The sequence below is a fragment of the Eleginops maclovinus genome, chromosome 24 (assembly GCF_036324505.1).
Source record: "Eleginops maclovinus isolate JMC-PN-2008 ecotype Puerto Natales chromosome 24, JC_Emac_rtc_rv5, whole genome shotgun sequence".
In the NCBI taxonomy this organism is placed as follows: Eukaryota; Metazoa; Chordata; class Actinopteri; order Perciformes; family Eleginopidae; genus Eleginops; species Eleginops maclovinus.
Window position 1 is genome coordinate 260,715 of NC_086372.1, and position 15,376 is coordinate 276,090.

General features: G+C 40.9%; 1 protein-coding gene across 1 annotated transcript in view; it reads right to left on the reverse strand.

Moving 5' to 3' along the window:
* Positions 1-13,370, reverse strand: part of LOC134861161 (leucine-rich repeat flightless-interacting protein 1-like) — a 34,522-nt gene extending 21,152 nt beyond the window's left edge. The window contains 9 exon segments of the mRNA XM_063878189.1: positions 43-213; positions 931-1,010; positions 1,013-1,055; positions 1,179-1,214; positions 2,683-2,763; positions 2,900-2,950; positions 6,990-7,034; positions 11,066-11,152; positions 12,954-13,370. Of these exon segments, the coding sequence (XP_063734259.1) occupies positions 43-213; positions 931-1,010; positions 1,013-1,055; positions 1,179-1,214; positions 2,683-2,763; positions 2,900-2,950; positions 6,990-7,034; positions 11,066-11,152; positions 12,954-13,010 (651 nt within the window). The 5' untranslated portion in view covers positions 13,011-13,370.
* Between the last annotated feature and the right edge of the window lie 2,006 nt (positions 13,371-15,376).

The following is a 15,376-nucleotide window of genomic DNA, read 5'->3' on the forward strand; positions in this document are numbered from 1 at the left end:
TCTCCCTCCTCCTCCTCTTGAATAATAACAACATAACAGCACCTTGTTGTTGTCCTCCCTCCTCCTCCTCTCCTCCCACAGCTCCTCCTCCAGGTCGCCAAGCTCCTCCTTCAGGTTCTCCAGCTGAAACATCATGGAGGTTTTCTGGTTGTGGAGCTGAGCGTTAGAGACCATAGCCTTCCTATAGCGCTCCTCCACCTCCAGAAGGGAGTCCTATACAACAACAACAACAACATTATTATGACTGTAGCGCTCCTGCACCTCCAGAAGGGAGTCCTATACAACAACAACAACAACATTATTATGACTGTAGCGCTCCTCCACCTCCAGAAGGGAGTCCTATACAACAACAACAACAACAACAACACCAACAACCATTATTATGACTGTAGCGCTCCTCCACCTCCAGACGGGAGTCCTATACAACAACAACAACATTATTATGACTGTAGCGCTCCTCCACCTCCAGAAGGAAGTCCTATACAACAACAACAACAACAACACCAACAACAACATTATTATGACTGTAGCGCTCCTCCACCTCCAGAAGGGAGTCCTATACAACAACAACAACAACAACATTATTATGACTGTAGCGCTCCTCCACCTCCAGAAGGGAGTCCTATACAACAACAACAACATTATTATGACTGTAGCGCTCCTCCACCTCCAGAAGGGAGTCCTATACAACAACAACATTATTATGACTGTAGCGCTCCTCCACCTCCAGAAGGGAGTCCTATACACACAACAACAACAACATTATTATGACTGTAGCGCTCCTCCACCTCCAGAAGGGAGTCCTATACAACAACAACAACAACAACAACAACATTATTATGACTGTAGCGCTCCTCCACCTCCAGAAGGGAGTCCTATACAACAACAACACAAATGTTGTTGTTGTTATTAAATGTAAATGTGTTTTACTTTGATGTCCCTGATGGAGGCCTCTGTTTCCATGGAGACGGAGGTGTCACAGCTCCCTCTGCGGGGCGAGGCTCTGCCAGAGACGCCAGCGTGGCTGCTGATAGAGTGGAGGCTGTACGGGGGCCCTGAGGGGACAAAACCCACGTTATTAATATGATTTATTATTTAATCCATTGAGGGGGGAATTTCACATTTCTCAAACCTATATTTAATAACTGAATAACAAAGACTCTGTAGGGGGGACTCACCTTCTCCAGGAAGTCTCTGTCCGGTCTCTCCTCCACCTGAACACAGGTAACATTATTACACTGTTCAGTATGAAGAACCAGAGACAGACGACCAGAGAACCAGAACCAGAGAGACAGAGAAGCAGAGACCAGAACCAGAGAAACACAGACAGAGAACCAGAGACACAGAGAACCAGACAGAGAGACAGAGAAGCAGAGAACCAGACCAGAGACAGAGAAGACCAGAGACCAGAGAACCAAGAACCAGCCAGACAGAGAAGCAGACAGAGAAACACAGACAGAGAACCAGAGAAACACAGACAGAGAACCAGAGAAACACAGACAGAGAACCAGAGACACAGAGAACCAAAGAACCAGGAACAGAGAGACAGAGAAGCAGAGTCAGAGAACCAGAGAGACAGAGACAGAGAACCAGAACCAGAGACACAGAGAAGCAGAGAAACACAGACAGAGAACCAGAGACACAGAGAAGCAGAGAAACACAGACAGAGAACCAGAGACACAGAGAACCAAAGAACCAGGACCAGAGAGACAGAGAAGCAGAGACAGAGAAACACAGACAGAGAACCAGAGAAACACAGACAGAGAACCAGAGAAACACAGACAGAGAACCAGAGACACAGAGAACCAAAGAACCAGGACCAGAGAGACAGAGAAGCAGAGTCAGAGAACCAGAGAGACAGAGACAGTGAACCAGAGACACAGAGAACCAAAGAACCAGGACCAGAGAGACAGAGAAGCAGAGTCAGAGAACCAGAGAGACAGAGACAGAGAACCAGAACCAGAGACACAGAGAAGCAGAGAAACACAGACAGAGAACCAGAGACACAGAGAACCAAAGACCAGGACCAGAGAGACAGAGAAGCAGAGACACAGAGAAGCAGAGAAACACAGACAGAGAACCAGAGACACAGAGAACCAAAGAACCAGGACCAGAGAGACAGAGAAGCAGAAACAGAGAAACACAGACAGAGAACCAGAGAAACACAGACAGAGAACCAGAGACACAGAGAACCAAAGAACCAGGACCAGAGAGACAGAGAAGCAGAGAAACACAGACAGAGAACCAGAGACACAGAGAACCAAAGAACCAGGACCAGAGAGACAGAGAAGCAGAAACAGAGAAACACAGACAGAGAACAGGGAAACACAGACAGAGAACCAGAGACACAGAGAACCAAAGAAACCAGGACAGAGAGACAGAGAAGCAGAGACACAGAGAAGCAGAGAACTACAGACAGAGAACCAAAGACACAGAGAACCAAAGAACCAGGACCAGAGAGACAGAGAAGCAAAGACAGAGAACCAGAGAAACACAGACAGAGAACCAGAGAAACACAGACAGAGAACCAGAGACACAGAGAACCAAAGAACCAGGACCAGAGAGACAGAGAAGCAGAGACAGAGAACCAGAGAACCAGAGACAGAGAACCAAAGAACCAGAACCAGAGAACCAGAGACAGGGGGGAGACAGTGATAGAGTTACCCAGAACCAGAGACTCACCACTGGGCTGGCTCGAGCTGAACTGGCTCTGGAGGAGCAGCGAGACCCAGAACCCAGAAACCCCCCACTGTACTCTGACGGCTGGGGTTAACATGGAGGAGGAAAGGAAATAAGGAAGGAGGAAAGGAAGGATATATGCATGAAGTGAGTCAGGAAGGTATAACCCATTAGAACTTTCTTTCTGATGTTCCTGATTTCAGAATAAGATGCGTCTCACCCGGAGGCTGCCTCGACTCCCCACAGACATCTTCTCCTCATCGTCAGACATCTGCACACAGGAAGTCATAGGTCAAACTACAAACCAACACAGGAAGTCATAGGTCAAACTACAAACCAACACAGGAAGTCACAGGTCAAACTACAAACCAACACACGAAGTCATAGGTCAAACTACAAACCAACACAGGAAGTCATAGGTCAAACTACAAACCAACACAGGAAGTCACAGGTCAAACTACAAACCAACCACGAAGTCATAGGTCAAACTACAAACCAACACAGGAAGTCACAGGTCAAACTACAAACCAACACAGGAAGTCACAGGTCAAACTACAAAACCAACACAGAAAGTCACAGGTCAAACTACAAACCAACACAGGAAGTCACAGGTCAAACTACAAACCACACAGGAAGTCATAGGTCAAACTACAAACCAACACAGGAAGTCCACAGGTCAAACTACAAACCAACACAGAAAGTCACAGGTCAAACTACAAACCAACACAGGAAGTCACAGGTCAAACTACAATCAACACAGGAAGTCACAGTGTCAAACTACAAACAAACACAGGAAGTCACAGGTCAAAATACAAACCAACACAGGAAGTCACAGGTCAAACTAAAACGAACACAGGAAGTCATAGGTCAAAACTACAAACAAAACTGGAAGTAACAGGTCAAACTACATATAACCAACACAGGAAGTCACAGGTCAAACAACAAACCAACACAGGAAGTCACGGTCAAACTACAAACCAACACAGGAAGTCACAGGTCAAACTACAAACCAACACAGGAAGTCACGGTCAAACTACAAACCAACACCGGAACTACAGACACATTGGATTAATGACACTACAGGAAGAGAAGAAGAGAGAGCTTCATGAACTACAGGGAGAGAAGAAGAGGAGCTTCATGAACTACAGGAGGAGAAGAAGAGGAGGAGTTAATGAACTACAGGAAGAGAAGAAGAGGAGGAGTTAATGAACTACAGGAAGAGAAGAAGAGGAGGAGCTTAATGAACTACAGGAAGAGAAGAAGAGGGAGGAGCTTAATGAACTACAGGAAGAGAAGAAGAGGAGGAGCTTAATGAACTACAGGAAGAGAAGAAGAGGGAGGAGCTTAATGAACTACAGGAAGAGAAGAAGAGGAGGAGCTTAATGAACTACAGGAAGAGAAGAAGAGGGAGGAGCTTAATGAACTACAGGAAGAGAAGAAGAGGAGGAGCTTAATGAACTACAGGAAGAGAAGAAGAGGAGGAGCTTAATGAACTACAGGAAGAGAAGAAGAGGAGGAGGTTAATGAACTACAGGAAGAGAAGAAGAGGAGGAGCTTAATGAACTACAGGAAGAGAAGAAGAGGAGGAGCTTAATGAACTACAGGAAGAGAAGAAGAGGAGGAGCTTAATGAACTACAGGAAGAGAAGAAGAGGAGGAGCTTAATGAACTACAGGAAGAGAAGAAGAGGAGGAGTTAATGAACTACAGGAAGAGAAGAAGAGGAGGAGCTTAATGAACTACAGGAAGAGAAGAAGAGGAGGAGCTTAATGAACTACAGGAAGAGAAGAAGAGGAGGAGCTTAATGAACTACAGGAAGAGAAGAAGAGGGAGGAGCTTAATGAACTACAGGAAGAGAAGAAGAGGAGGAGCTTAATGAACTACAGGAAGAGAAGAAGAGGAGGAGCTTAATGAACTACAGGAAGAGAAGAAGAGGAGGAGCTTAATGAACTACAGGAAGAGAAGAAGAGGAGGAGGCTTAATGAACTACAGGAAGAGAAGAAGAGGAGGAGGCTTAATGAACTACAGGAAGAGAAGAAGAGGAGGAGCTTAATGAACTACAGGAAGAGAAGAAGAGGAGGAGCTTAATGAACTACAGGAAGAGAAGAAGAGGAGGAGCTTAATGAACTACAGGAAGAGAAGAAGAGGGAGGAGCTTAATGAACTACAGGAAGAGAAGAAGAGGAGGAGCTTAATGAACTACAGGAAGAGAAGAAGAGGAGGAGCTTAATGAACTACAGGAAGAGAAGAAGAGGGAGGAGCTTAATGAACTACAGGAAGAGAAGAAGAGGAGGAGCTTAATGAACTACAGAAGAGAAGAAGAGGAGGAGCTTAATGAATACAGGAAGAGAAGAAGAGGGAGGAGTTTAATAAAATTAAGGGGAAAAAGGGAAAAGAAAAAGGAGGGGCAAATAACCCAACAAAAAAAAAGGAAAAACCCACTTTAATTTTTTTTTTCCCAGGAAAGAAAAGGGGGAGTTAATGAACTCCAGGAAGGGGCCGTTTAATGAATCGGAAGAGAAGAAGGGGGGAAGGGGGTTAAAGAACTCCCGGAAGAGAAGGAAAGGGGAAGGGGGGCTTAATGAACCCCGTAAGAGAAGAAGAGGGGAGTTTTTTGCCCTACGGGAGAGAAGGGGGGGCGTTTTAAGCCCCCTACAGGAAAAAGAAATTGGGGGTTTTTTAATAATTTTAACCAAAAGGGGAAAAGAGGGAAAACTTAAAAATTTTTTTCCCCCCCCCCCCCCCCCTTAAACCCCCCAATAAAGGGGAAAAACCCCAAAAATTTTAAAAAAATGAAAAAACAGGAAAAAAGAAAAAAAACCTTTTTTTTAACCCCCCCCCCCACAAAAAATAAGGGGAGGAGTTTAAAGGGAACCCTACAGGAGAGAAGAAAGGGGGAAGGTTTAATGGAATTTAACATTAAGAGAAAAGAAGGGAGGAAAAGTTTAATGAATACGGGAAAGGAGAGAAGAGGAGGAGTTTAAATGAATACGGGAAAAGAGAAAAAGAGGAGGAGTTAATGAACTACGGGAAGAGAAGAAGAGGGGGGAAAGCTTAAGAACTATAAGAGAGAAGGGGGGAGGGGTTAATAAAACTAAAAGGAAAAAGAAAAAAAAATTAAAAAAAAATAAAAAAAAAAAGGAGTTAAAAAAAAAAACGAGAAAAAAGGGGGAAAAAAATGAAAGGAAAAAAAAAAAAGGGGGAAAAAAAAAAAAAATAAAAAAAAAGGGAAAAGGGAAAAATGAGGAGTTAATAAACCTCCCGGGAAAGGGAAAGAAGGGGGGAGGAGCTTAATGAACTACAGGAAGAGAAGAAGAGGGAGGAGCTTAATGAACTACAGGAAGAGAAGAAGAGGAGCTTAATGAACTACAGTAAGAGAAGAAGAACGGCTTAATGAACTACAGGAAGAGAAGAAGAGGAGGAGCTTAATGAACTACAGGAAGAGAAGAAGAGGGAGGAGCTTAATGAACTACAGGAAGAGAAGAAGATGAGGAGCTTAATGAACTACAGTAAGAGAAGAAGAGGGAGGAGCTTAATGAACTACAGGAAGAGAAGAAGAGGGAGGAGCTTAATGAACTACAGGAAGAGAAGAAGAGGGAGGAGCTTAATGAACTACAGGAAGAGAAGAAGATGAGGAGCTTAATGAACTACAGGAAGAGAAGAAGAGGAGGAGCTTAATGAACTACAGGAAGAGAAGAAGAGGGAGGAGCTTAATGAACTACACGAAGAGAAGAAGAGGAGCTTAATGAACTACAGTAAGAGAAGAAGAACGGCTTAATGAACTACAGGAAGAGAAGAAGAGGAGGAGCTTAATGAACTACAGTAAGAGAAGAAGAGGGAGGAGCTTAATGAACTACAGTAAGAGAAGAAAAACAGCTTAATGAACTACAGGAAGAGAAGAAGAGGAGGAGCTTAATGAACTACAGGAAGAGAAGAAGAACAGCTTAATGAACAACAGGAAGAGAAGAAGAGGGAGGAGGAGGTTAATGAACTACAGGAAGAGAAGAAGAGGGAGGAGCTTAATGAACTACAGGAAGAGAAGAAGAGGAGGAGGTTAATGAACTACAGGAAGAGAAGAAGAGGGAGGAGCTTAATGAATTACAGGAAGAGAAGAAGAGGAGGAGCTTAATGAACTACAGGAAGAGAAGAAGAGGAGGAGCATAATGAACTACAGGAAGAGAAGAAGAGGAGGAGCTTAATGAACTACAGGAAGAGAAGAAGAGGAGGAGCATAATGAACTACAGGAAGAGAAGAAGAGGAGGAGCCTAGTGAACTACAGGTAAAGTTGAAGGAAGAGAAGAGGAGGTACAGACCGAGGTGTGTCTCCGTGACGGACGGGAGTAACGCTCACTGTCCTCCTGAACACCAACAAAGAAGAAACAACACCAGTTACAGAGCAGCAGGAGAGGAAGGAAAAGAAGGAAAAGTCTTAAATGAAATATTAAAAAACTATTTGAATGAAACGAACTCTTCAATAAAATACAGAATAAATTCAAAGGCACATTCAAATAAACCAAAGATAGAACAACTGAAATGGATCAGAACATGATGGAATGGAATAACAATTACATTTCATTTGAATAAAATATTACACCGAGTTAAAATCTGAATGAAACATTCAAGTGGAATAAAGCACAGTGGGGAGAGCACGTATTTGCTCCCTGCTGATCTTGCAGGTGTCCCCTCTCACAAAGCATGCAGAGGTCTGTCATTTTTATCGTAGGTACTCTTCAGCTGTGAGAGACGGAATCTAAAACAGAACATCGTATGATTTTTAAATAATTAGTTTGCATTTTACTGCATGACAGAAGTATTTGATACATCAGAAAAACAGAACTTAATATCCGGTACAGCAACCTTTGTTTGCAATCACAGAGAGCAGACGTTTCCTGTAGTTCTTGACCAGGTTTGCTCAAACTGCAGCAGGGATTTTGGCTCACTCCTCCATCCAGATCTTCTCCAGATCCTTCAGGTCCCGGGGCTGTCTCTGGGCAATACGGACTTTCAGCTCCCTCCAAAGATTTTCTATTGGGTTCAGGTCTGGAGACTGGCTAGGCCACTCCAGGACCTTGAGATGCTTCTTACAGAGCCACTCCTTAGTTGCCCTGGCTGTGTGTTTCGGGTCGTTGTCATGCTGGAAGACCCAGCCACGACCCATCTTCAATGCTCTTACTGAGGGAAGGAGGTTGTTGTCCAAGATCTCGCGATACATGGCCCCATCCATCCTCCCTCAATACGGTGCAGTCGTCCTGTCCCCTTTGCAGAAAAGCATCCCCAAAGAATGATGTGTCCACCTCCATGCTTCACGGTTGGGATGATGTTCTTGGGGTTGTACTCATCCTTGTTCTTCCTCCAAACACGGCGAGTGGAGTTTAGACCAAAAAGCTCTATTTTTGTCTCATCAGACCACATGACCTTCTCCCATTCCTCCTCTGGATCATCCAGATGGTCATTGGCAAACTTCAGATGGGCCAGGACATGCGCTGGCTTGAGCAGGGGGACCTTGCGTGCGCTGCAGGATTTTAATCCATGACGGCGTAGTGTGTTACTGATGGCTTTCTTTGAGACTGTGGTCCCAGCTCTCTTCAGGTCATTGACCAGGTCCTGCCGTGTAGTTCTGGGCTGATCCCTCACCTTCCTCATGATCATTGATGCCCCACGAGGTGAGATCTTGCATGGAGCCCCAGACCGAGGGAGATTGACCGTCATCTTGAACTTCTTCCATTTTCTAATAACTGCACCAACAGTTGCCTTCTCACCGAGCTGCTTGCCTATTGTCCTGTAGCCCATCCCAGCCGTGTGCAGGTCTACATTTTATCCCTGATGTCCTTACACAGCTCTCGGTCTTGGCCATTGTGGAGGGTTGGAGTCTGTTTGATTGAGTGTGTGGACAGGTCTCTTTTATACAGGTAAGGAGTTCAAAACAGGTGCAGTTAATACAGGTAATGAGTGGAGAACAGGAGGGCTTCTTAAAGAAACACTAACAGGTCTGTGAGAGCCGGAAACTTTACTGGTTGGTACGTGATCAAATACTTCTGTCAGCAATAAAATGCAAACAAATTATTTTAAAAATCATACGATGTGATTTTCTGGATTTTAGTTTTAGGTTCCGTCTCTCACAGTTGAAGAGTACCTATGATAAAAGGGACAGACCTCTGCATGCTTGTGGAGGGGACACCTGCAAAATTTGGGCGTGTATCAAATACTTTTTTCTCCCCACTGTAATGACAGGAACATCTTTTAAAAGTACAACTAAAAAAAAAACAATAGACAAAAGTAACAAAAAAAACAAACAAAAAAATGGGGCTTCAGGGCAAAACAACAAACGGGGGCTCCCCCAGCCAACCCCCACTTTTTCAGACAAATACCCCAAACATCGGAAAACCCCAAATCCACAACACAAAACAAACAAAACAACAACGCACAAAACAAACAACAAACACACCCCAAAACAAAACACACAAACACAACCCCCAACACCAAACACACAAACACACAACCTACACCAAAACAAAAACAACAAAAACCCAAAGACAAAAAAAAAACGGGGGAAAAAAATTTAAAAAGAAAAAAAAAAGGGGAAAGGTAAGGGAAAAGGAAAAAGAAAAGGAAAAAAAAGAAAAAAAAAAGATTCAAAGGGGCAAAACAAACAACGTCTTCAAAGACAAAACAACAACGTCTTCAAAGACAAAACAACAAACGACAACGTCTTCAAGACAAAACAACAAACGACAACGTCTTCAAAGACAAAACAACAAACGACAACGTCTTCAAAGACAAAACAACAAACAACGTCTTCAAAGACAAAACAACAACGTCTTCAAAGACAAAACAACAAACGACAACGTCAACAAAGACAAAACAACAAACAACGTCTTCAAAGACAAAACAACAACGTCTTCAAAGACAAAACAACAAACGACAACGTCTTCAAAGACAAAACAACAAACAACAACGTCAACAAAGACAAAACAACAAACAACGTCTTCAAAGACAAAACAACAACGTCTTCAAAGACAAAACAACAACGTCTTCAAAGACAAAACAACAAACGACAACGTCTTCAAAGACAAAACAACAAACAACAACGTCAACAAAGACAAAACAACAAACAACGTATAATTGGAATCTCCTGCGAGGTTTGGAAGGAACAACTCAGAAGTAGCTGTAAACAAAGTGTGTGTGTGTGTGTGTGTGTGTGTGTGTGTGTCTGTGTTTCCATTTAAAGAGCTGTAAACAAAGTGTGTGTGTGTGTTTGTGTGTGTCTGTCTGTGTGTTTCCATTTAAAGAGCTGTAAACAAAGTGTGTGTGTGTGTTTGTGTGTGTGTGTGTTTCCATTTAAAGAGCTGTAAGTAAAGAGTGTGTGTGTGTGTGTGTGTGTGTGTTTCCATTTAAAGAGCTGTAAACAAAGTGTGTGTGTGTGTTTGTGTGTGTGTGTGTGTTTCCATTTAAAGAGCTGTAAACAAAGTGTGTGTGTGTGTCTGTGTGTGTGTGTGTGTGTTTCCATTTAAAGAGCTGTAAACAAAGTGTGTGTGTGTGTGTGTGTGTGTGTGTGTGTGTGTGTGTTTCCATTTAAAGAGCTGTAAGTAAAGAGTGTGTGTGTGTGTGTTTCCATTTAAAGAGCTGTAAACAAAGTGTGTGTGTGTGTGTGTTTGTGTGTCTGTGTGTTTCCATTTAAAGAGCTGTAAACAAAGAGTGTGTGTGTGTGTGTGTGTGTGTGTGTGTGTGTGTCTGTGTGTTTCCATTTAAAGAGCTGTAAGTAAAGAGTGTGTGTGTGTGTGTGTGTGTGTCTGTGTGTTTCCATTTAAAGAGCTGTAAACAAAGAGTGTGTGTGTGTGTTTCCATTTAAAGAGCTGTAAGTAAAGAGTGTGTGTGTGTGTGTCCCTTTAAACAGCTGTAAATACATCGGAGACTCACTGCAGCATACAGACCTGAAACACACTTCTGTATCACAGATATAAAGTTACTCACCAGAGAGGAGCTGGACACTGAGTGTGTCACAGTGAGGGTGTTTAATCATCACACACACACAGTGACCTCTGACCCCGCCCTGAGGGATTACATCATTATCCACGCCTGAATATCCCTACAGAAGAATTAATCAATAAACTTTATCGGCTGCAGACTCAGCGTTTTATACTCTTTCATTGAATTACTTAACTACTTTGATTTAGAGGTGAGGCTCTTATTTTCAGAATAAGAGCCTCACCTCTTTCTGATCTGATTTTCAGAATAAGAGCCTCACCTCTTTCTGATCTGATTTTCAGAATAAGAGCCTCACCTCTTTCTGATCTGATTTTCAGAATAAGAGCCTCACCTCTTTCTGATCTGATTTTCAGAATAAGAGCCTCACCTCTTTCTGATCTGATTTTCAGAATAAGAGCCTCACCTCTTTCTGTTGTCTCTCCAGCTCCTTCATCCTGATTTCTCGCGCTTCAGCTCTCGCTGCTCTCTTTGCTGCGAGCCGAGCCTCCGCCTGCAACACACAAACTCTGCTGAGTTCATCACAATATTGATTAAATTATCTAATTATAATAATATATAATATACATTATTATAATTAAATAATATATAATATATATATTATTTAATTATAATATATATTATATATTATAATTAAATAATATATATTATAATTAAATAATATATAATATATATATTATTTAATTATAATATATATTATAATTAAATAATATATATTATAATTATAATATATAATATTTAATTAAATAATATATATTATATATTATAATTAAATAATGTATATTATAATTATAATATATATTATAATTAAATAATATATATATTATATATTATTTAATTATAATATATATTATTTAATTAAATAATATATAATATATATTATTTAATTAAATAATATATATTATAATTATAATATATATTATTTAATTAAATAATATATAATATATATTATTTAATTAAATAATATATATTATAATTATAATATATATTATAATTATAATATATTATTTAATTATAATATATATTATTTAATTATAATATATATTATATATTATAATTAAATAATATATATTATTTAATTATAATATATATTATTTAATTATAATATATATTATAATTAAATAATATATATTATATATTATTTAATTAAATAATATATATATAATTATAATATATATTATTTAATTATAATATATATTATAATTAAATAATATATATTATAATTAAATAATATATATTATAATTAAATAATATATAATATACATTATTTAATTATAATATATAATATATATTATAATTAAATAATATATAATATACATTATTTAATTATAATATATATTATTTAATTATAATATATATTATTTAATTATAATATATAATATATATTATAATTAAATAATATATATTATTTAATTATAATATATATTATTTAATTATAATATATATTATAATTAAATAATATATATTATAATTAAATAATATATATATTATATATTATTTAATTATAATATATATTATTTAATTATAATAATGAATAACATATTTTTACAGTTTCGTCATTAAACCTCTCAGAGTAGTTTAACATTTGAGTTTCTGAAACAGCTGACTGATGGATAGTCATGTGAACCACTTTCCCTTCAAAATAAAAGCCCGCTCTCAGGTGTGTGTGATCCTCTTCACTGTCTGCACGAATGTGAACCACACCTGAGACACATACTCATCACCACGGCAACACACACTCCTCTGATCTGTGCTTTATTTAACAAACAGGAAGTACAGACATTAATCTGTGTCTCACACACACACACACACACACACACACACACACACACACACCACACACACACACACACACACACACACACACACACACACACACACACACACACACACACACACACACACACACACACACACACACACACACACACACACACACACTGCAGCTTCAGTGTGTGTGTGTGTGTGTGTGTGTGGACAGACCGGTCGGTGTGTTTTCTGTCAGTAATGTGACTCGACAGGTTTCCAGAGGTGTGGTTTTCTCCCAGCAGCTTCCACCTCATCACTGTGTGTGTGTGTGTGTGTGTGTGGTGTGTGTGTGTGTGTGTGTGTGTGTGTGTGTGTGTGTGTGTGTGTGTGTGTGTGTGTGTGTGTGTGTGTGTGTGTGTGCATGCGTAGACAGATATTAAGGGTTTTTTGTTAAGCTCTATCTGTTCCTATGGTGCTCCCCCCCCCCCTGCCTACACTCCTTTGTTTACTTCAGGAACACGGTGACATCACTACGGAACACTCACGCTCCGATTGGCTAGCGCTTCGACACATTGTACATGATAGGCTGAGGGGCAGCACATCTCTGAGCTGTTGACCAATCACAGCACAATGGACAGGAGCAGGAGACGAGCTTAACTGCATACAGCAGGGGTCCGGTCCCAGTGAGGAGGGCCCACAGCAGGGGTCAGGTCCAGTGAGGAGGGCCCACAGCAGGGGTCAGGTCCCAGTGAGGAGGGCCCACAGCAGGGGTCCGGTCCCAGTGAGGAGGGCCCACAGCAGGGGTCAGGTGTACCTCCCCTCCCTGCTGTCGCTCACTGGGCTTTTCTGATGCTCATTACTCACAGCTCCATGCTGAGGCTTTGTTGTTGTTGTGAGTAATATCTATGATAAACAGTCAGCAGGTCAGGGTTCCCTAAAGTAAACAATAACAAACACATCAAGAAACATCACCTCTCTGGCGATCTGGTCCAGAGCCTCGTCCTCTGCGGCAGCTTCCCCCGGTTCGGGTCCTTTTCCGGGCCCCGGGCCCCCGGGGCCCCCATGCTTTTTGGATCAGGATCTTTGGGGGGAAATTCAGGATGGGGACAGAAATCTGGATCGGGTTCTGGATGGAGTTATCCCAAAAGGGCCCCCTGGTTTCCAAAAACAAAAAGCTCTTACAAAAAGGGGGTTACTGGGTAAACCCTTCTTGAGATTAAACTGGGTTTTTTGGTGCAAACCCGGGGGGGGGCTATTCCTCGGGTTTTCTGGATTTTCATTAAACATCCGGGCAGGAGAGACTTTTTTTTTTAAAAACCGAATTATCAGCCCAAAAGATCCAAAATGCCCAACAAAACTGGTTTAAAATGATTTCTTTTCGGGGGGGCCAGGTGTCTCTTTTTTAGGGGTCCCTTTCTGCCCAAAACCTAAATTCCACATCCTCCCGGAGACTAAAATTTTTTTAGATTTGGGATGATCCAGCCCTTCTCCTGTTTAAAACGGGGGCCAAACTGCAAAAATAAAGCTAAAATAATTTGTTTTGGGGTCAGTCTTTCTGCAGAGCTTCAGGGTGTCTGGGGGGGACAGGGGTTTCCCATCCTTTAGCACACAGGAAAAGCATCCCCCAAGGGGACACGGGAGACCCGGGTGATAGAAGAACCCCGGGAATTTTCCCCCCGGGGGAAACCGGTCGGGGGTTTCCCGGGTTTAGTCCCCCTTTTCCAACAGCAGCTGAACCAAAACCGGTTCTTTTTTCCCCCCGGGGAGTGCCGGGTTTGAGTGGGTCCCCGGAAACCCTAAACCCCAACCCCACACAACAAGCCGCAGTGTGATCGAGGAGAGGGTCTTTTTTTAAAAGGGAATGAGGGCCGCTTTTCAAGCTACACCCACCCCCGGAATTTTCCCAAAAAAAAATTTGGAAAATTAAAAAGAATGCGGGAAACCCAAGCAAAACTAAGGGGACAAAGGGTTCATGTTTCCGGGCCCCCCGGAAAGGGTTCCTGTAAACTCTTTTAAACCCCTCACCCGGGTTTACTCACATGGATAAAAGTTTTTTCTCGGGAGCATCAAACCTGTTTTTAAAGGATTTTGGGAAGGCCAAAATAGAAAAAAACTCACCTGGCCTCCCGGACGTGCCGGGCCCGGGGAAAAGGATGTTGTGGTTGACCGCAGCGGGGACGAGCAGCCGGGGCCCTCCAATCATAAGTGAGATTTAGTCTGATTAGACCCCTTTTCTCTCATAGCCTTTACCCCAAAAAACACAAAATTAAAGTAAATTAAAAAACGAAAAAAATACAAAAAAGATGGAATAAATTCAAATAGTATTAAAAAAATACTTTCATCAAATACAAAAATGAATACAAAAAAACATATCACTGAATTAAAAACAAAACAACACAAAATTTTTCATTAATCCAGAAAAATTATTCCCCCACATTTTAAATTTTTCATAAAATCAGCAAATTCTTTGACATTGGGCACGGGGAACACTACAACATTTAAAAAGGGAAAATACAAAAAAAACAATAAAAATTAAAAAAAAAGACAATGAATTTCAGGGAAATAAAAGAACAGTAATTTAATTAACAGGGCGGGGGTCCCTTTGACTCTTTTAAAATCTTCAGATTTAAAATTTTTAAAAATCTTTCCCGTTTTACTGAACCCGGTGTGAAAGGGAGTAAAAAGTCCTACGCCCCGATGGTTTCTATATATGATTTTAAAAATGTTTTTTTTTTTAGGGCCTTTTCTCAAAATATGAAAAACTTTCCAAATTTTATAAAAAACTACGGCCTGTGGTGCTTCCCTTTTTTGAAAATCTTTTAATACATATTTAATTTAAATAAAAAATTACTAATCAAACAGAATCAAAGAATAAAGGGTTTAAAACTTCATTTTTTAAATTTAAAAAAAACAAATGACAATAGGAAATTAAAAGGGGCCCGTCAGGAGAATTGGGAAAAAAGGCGAG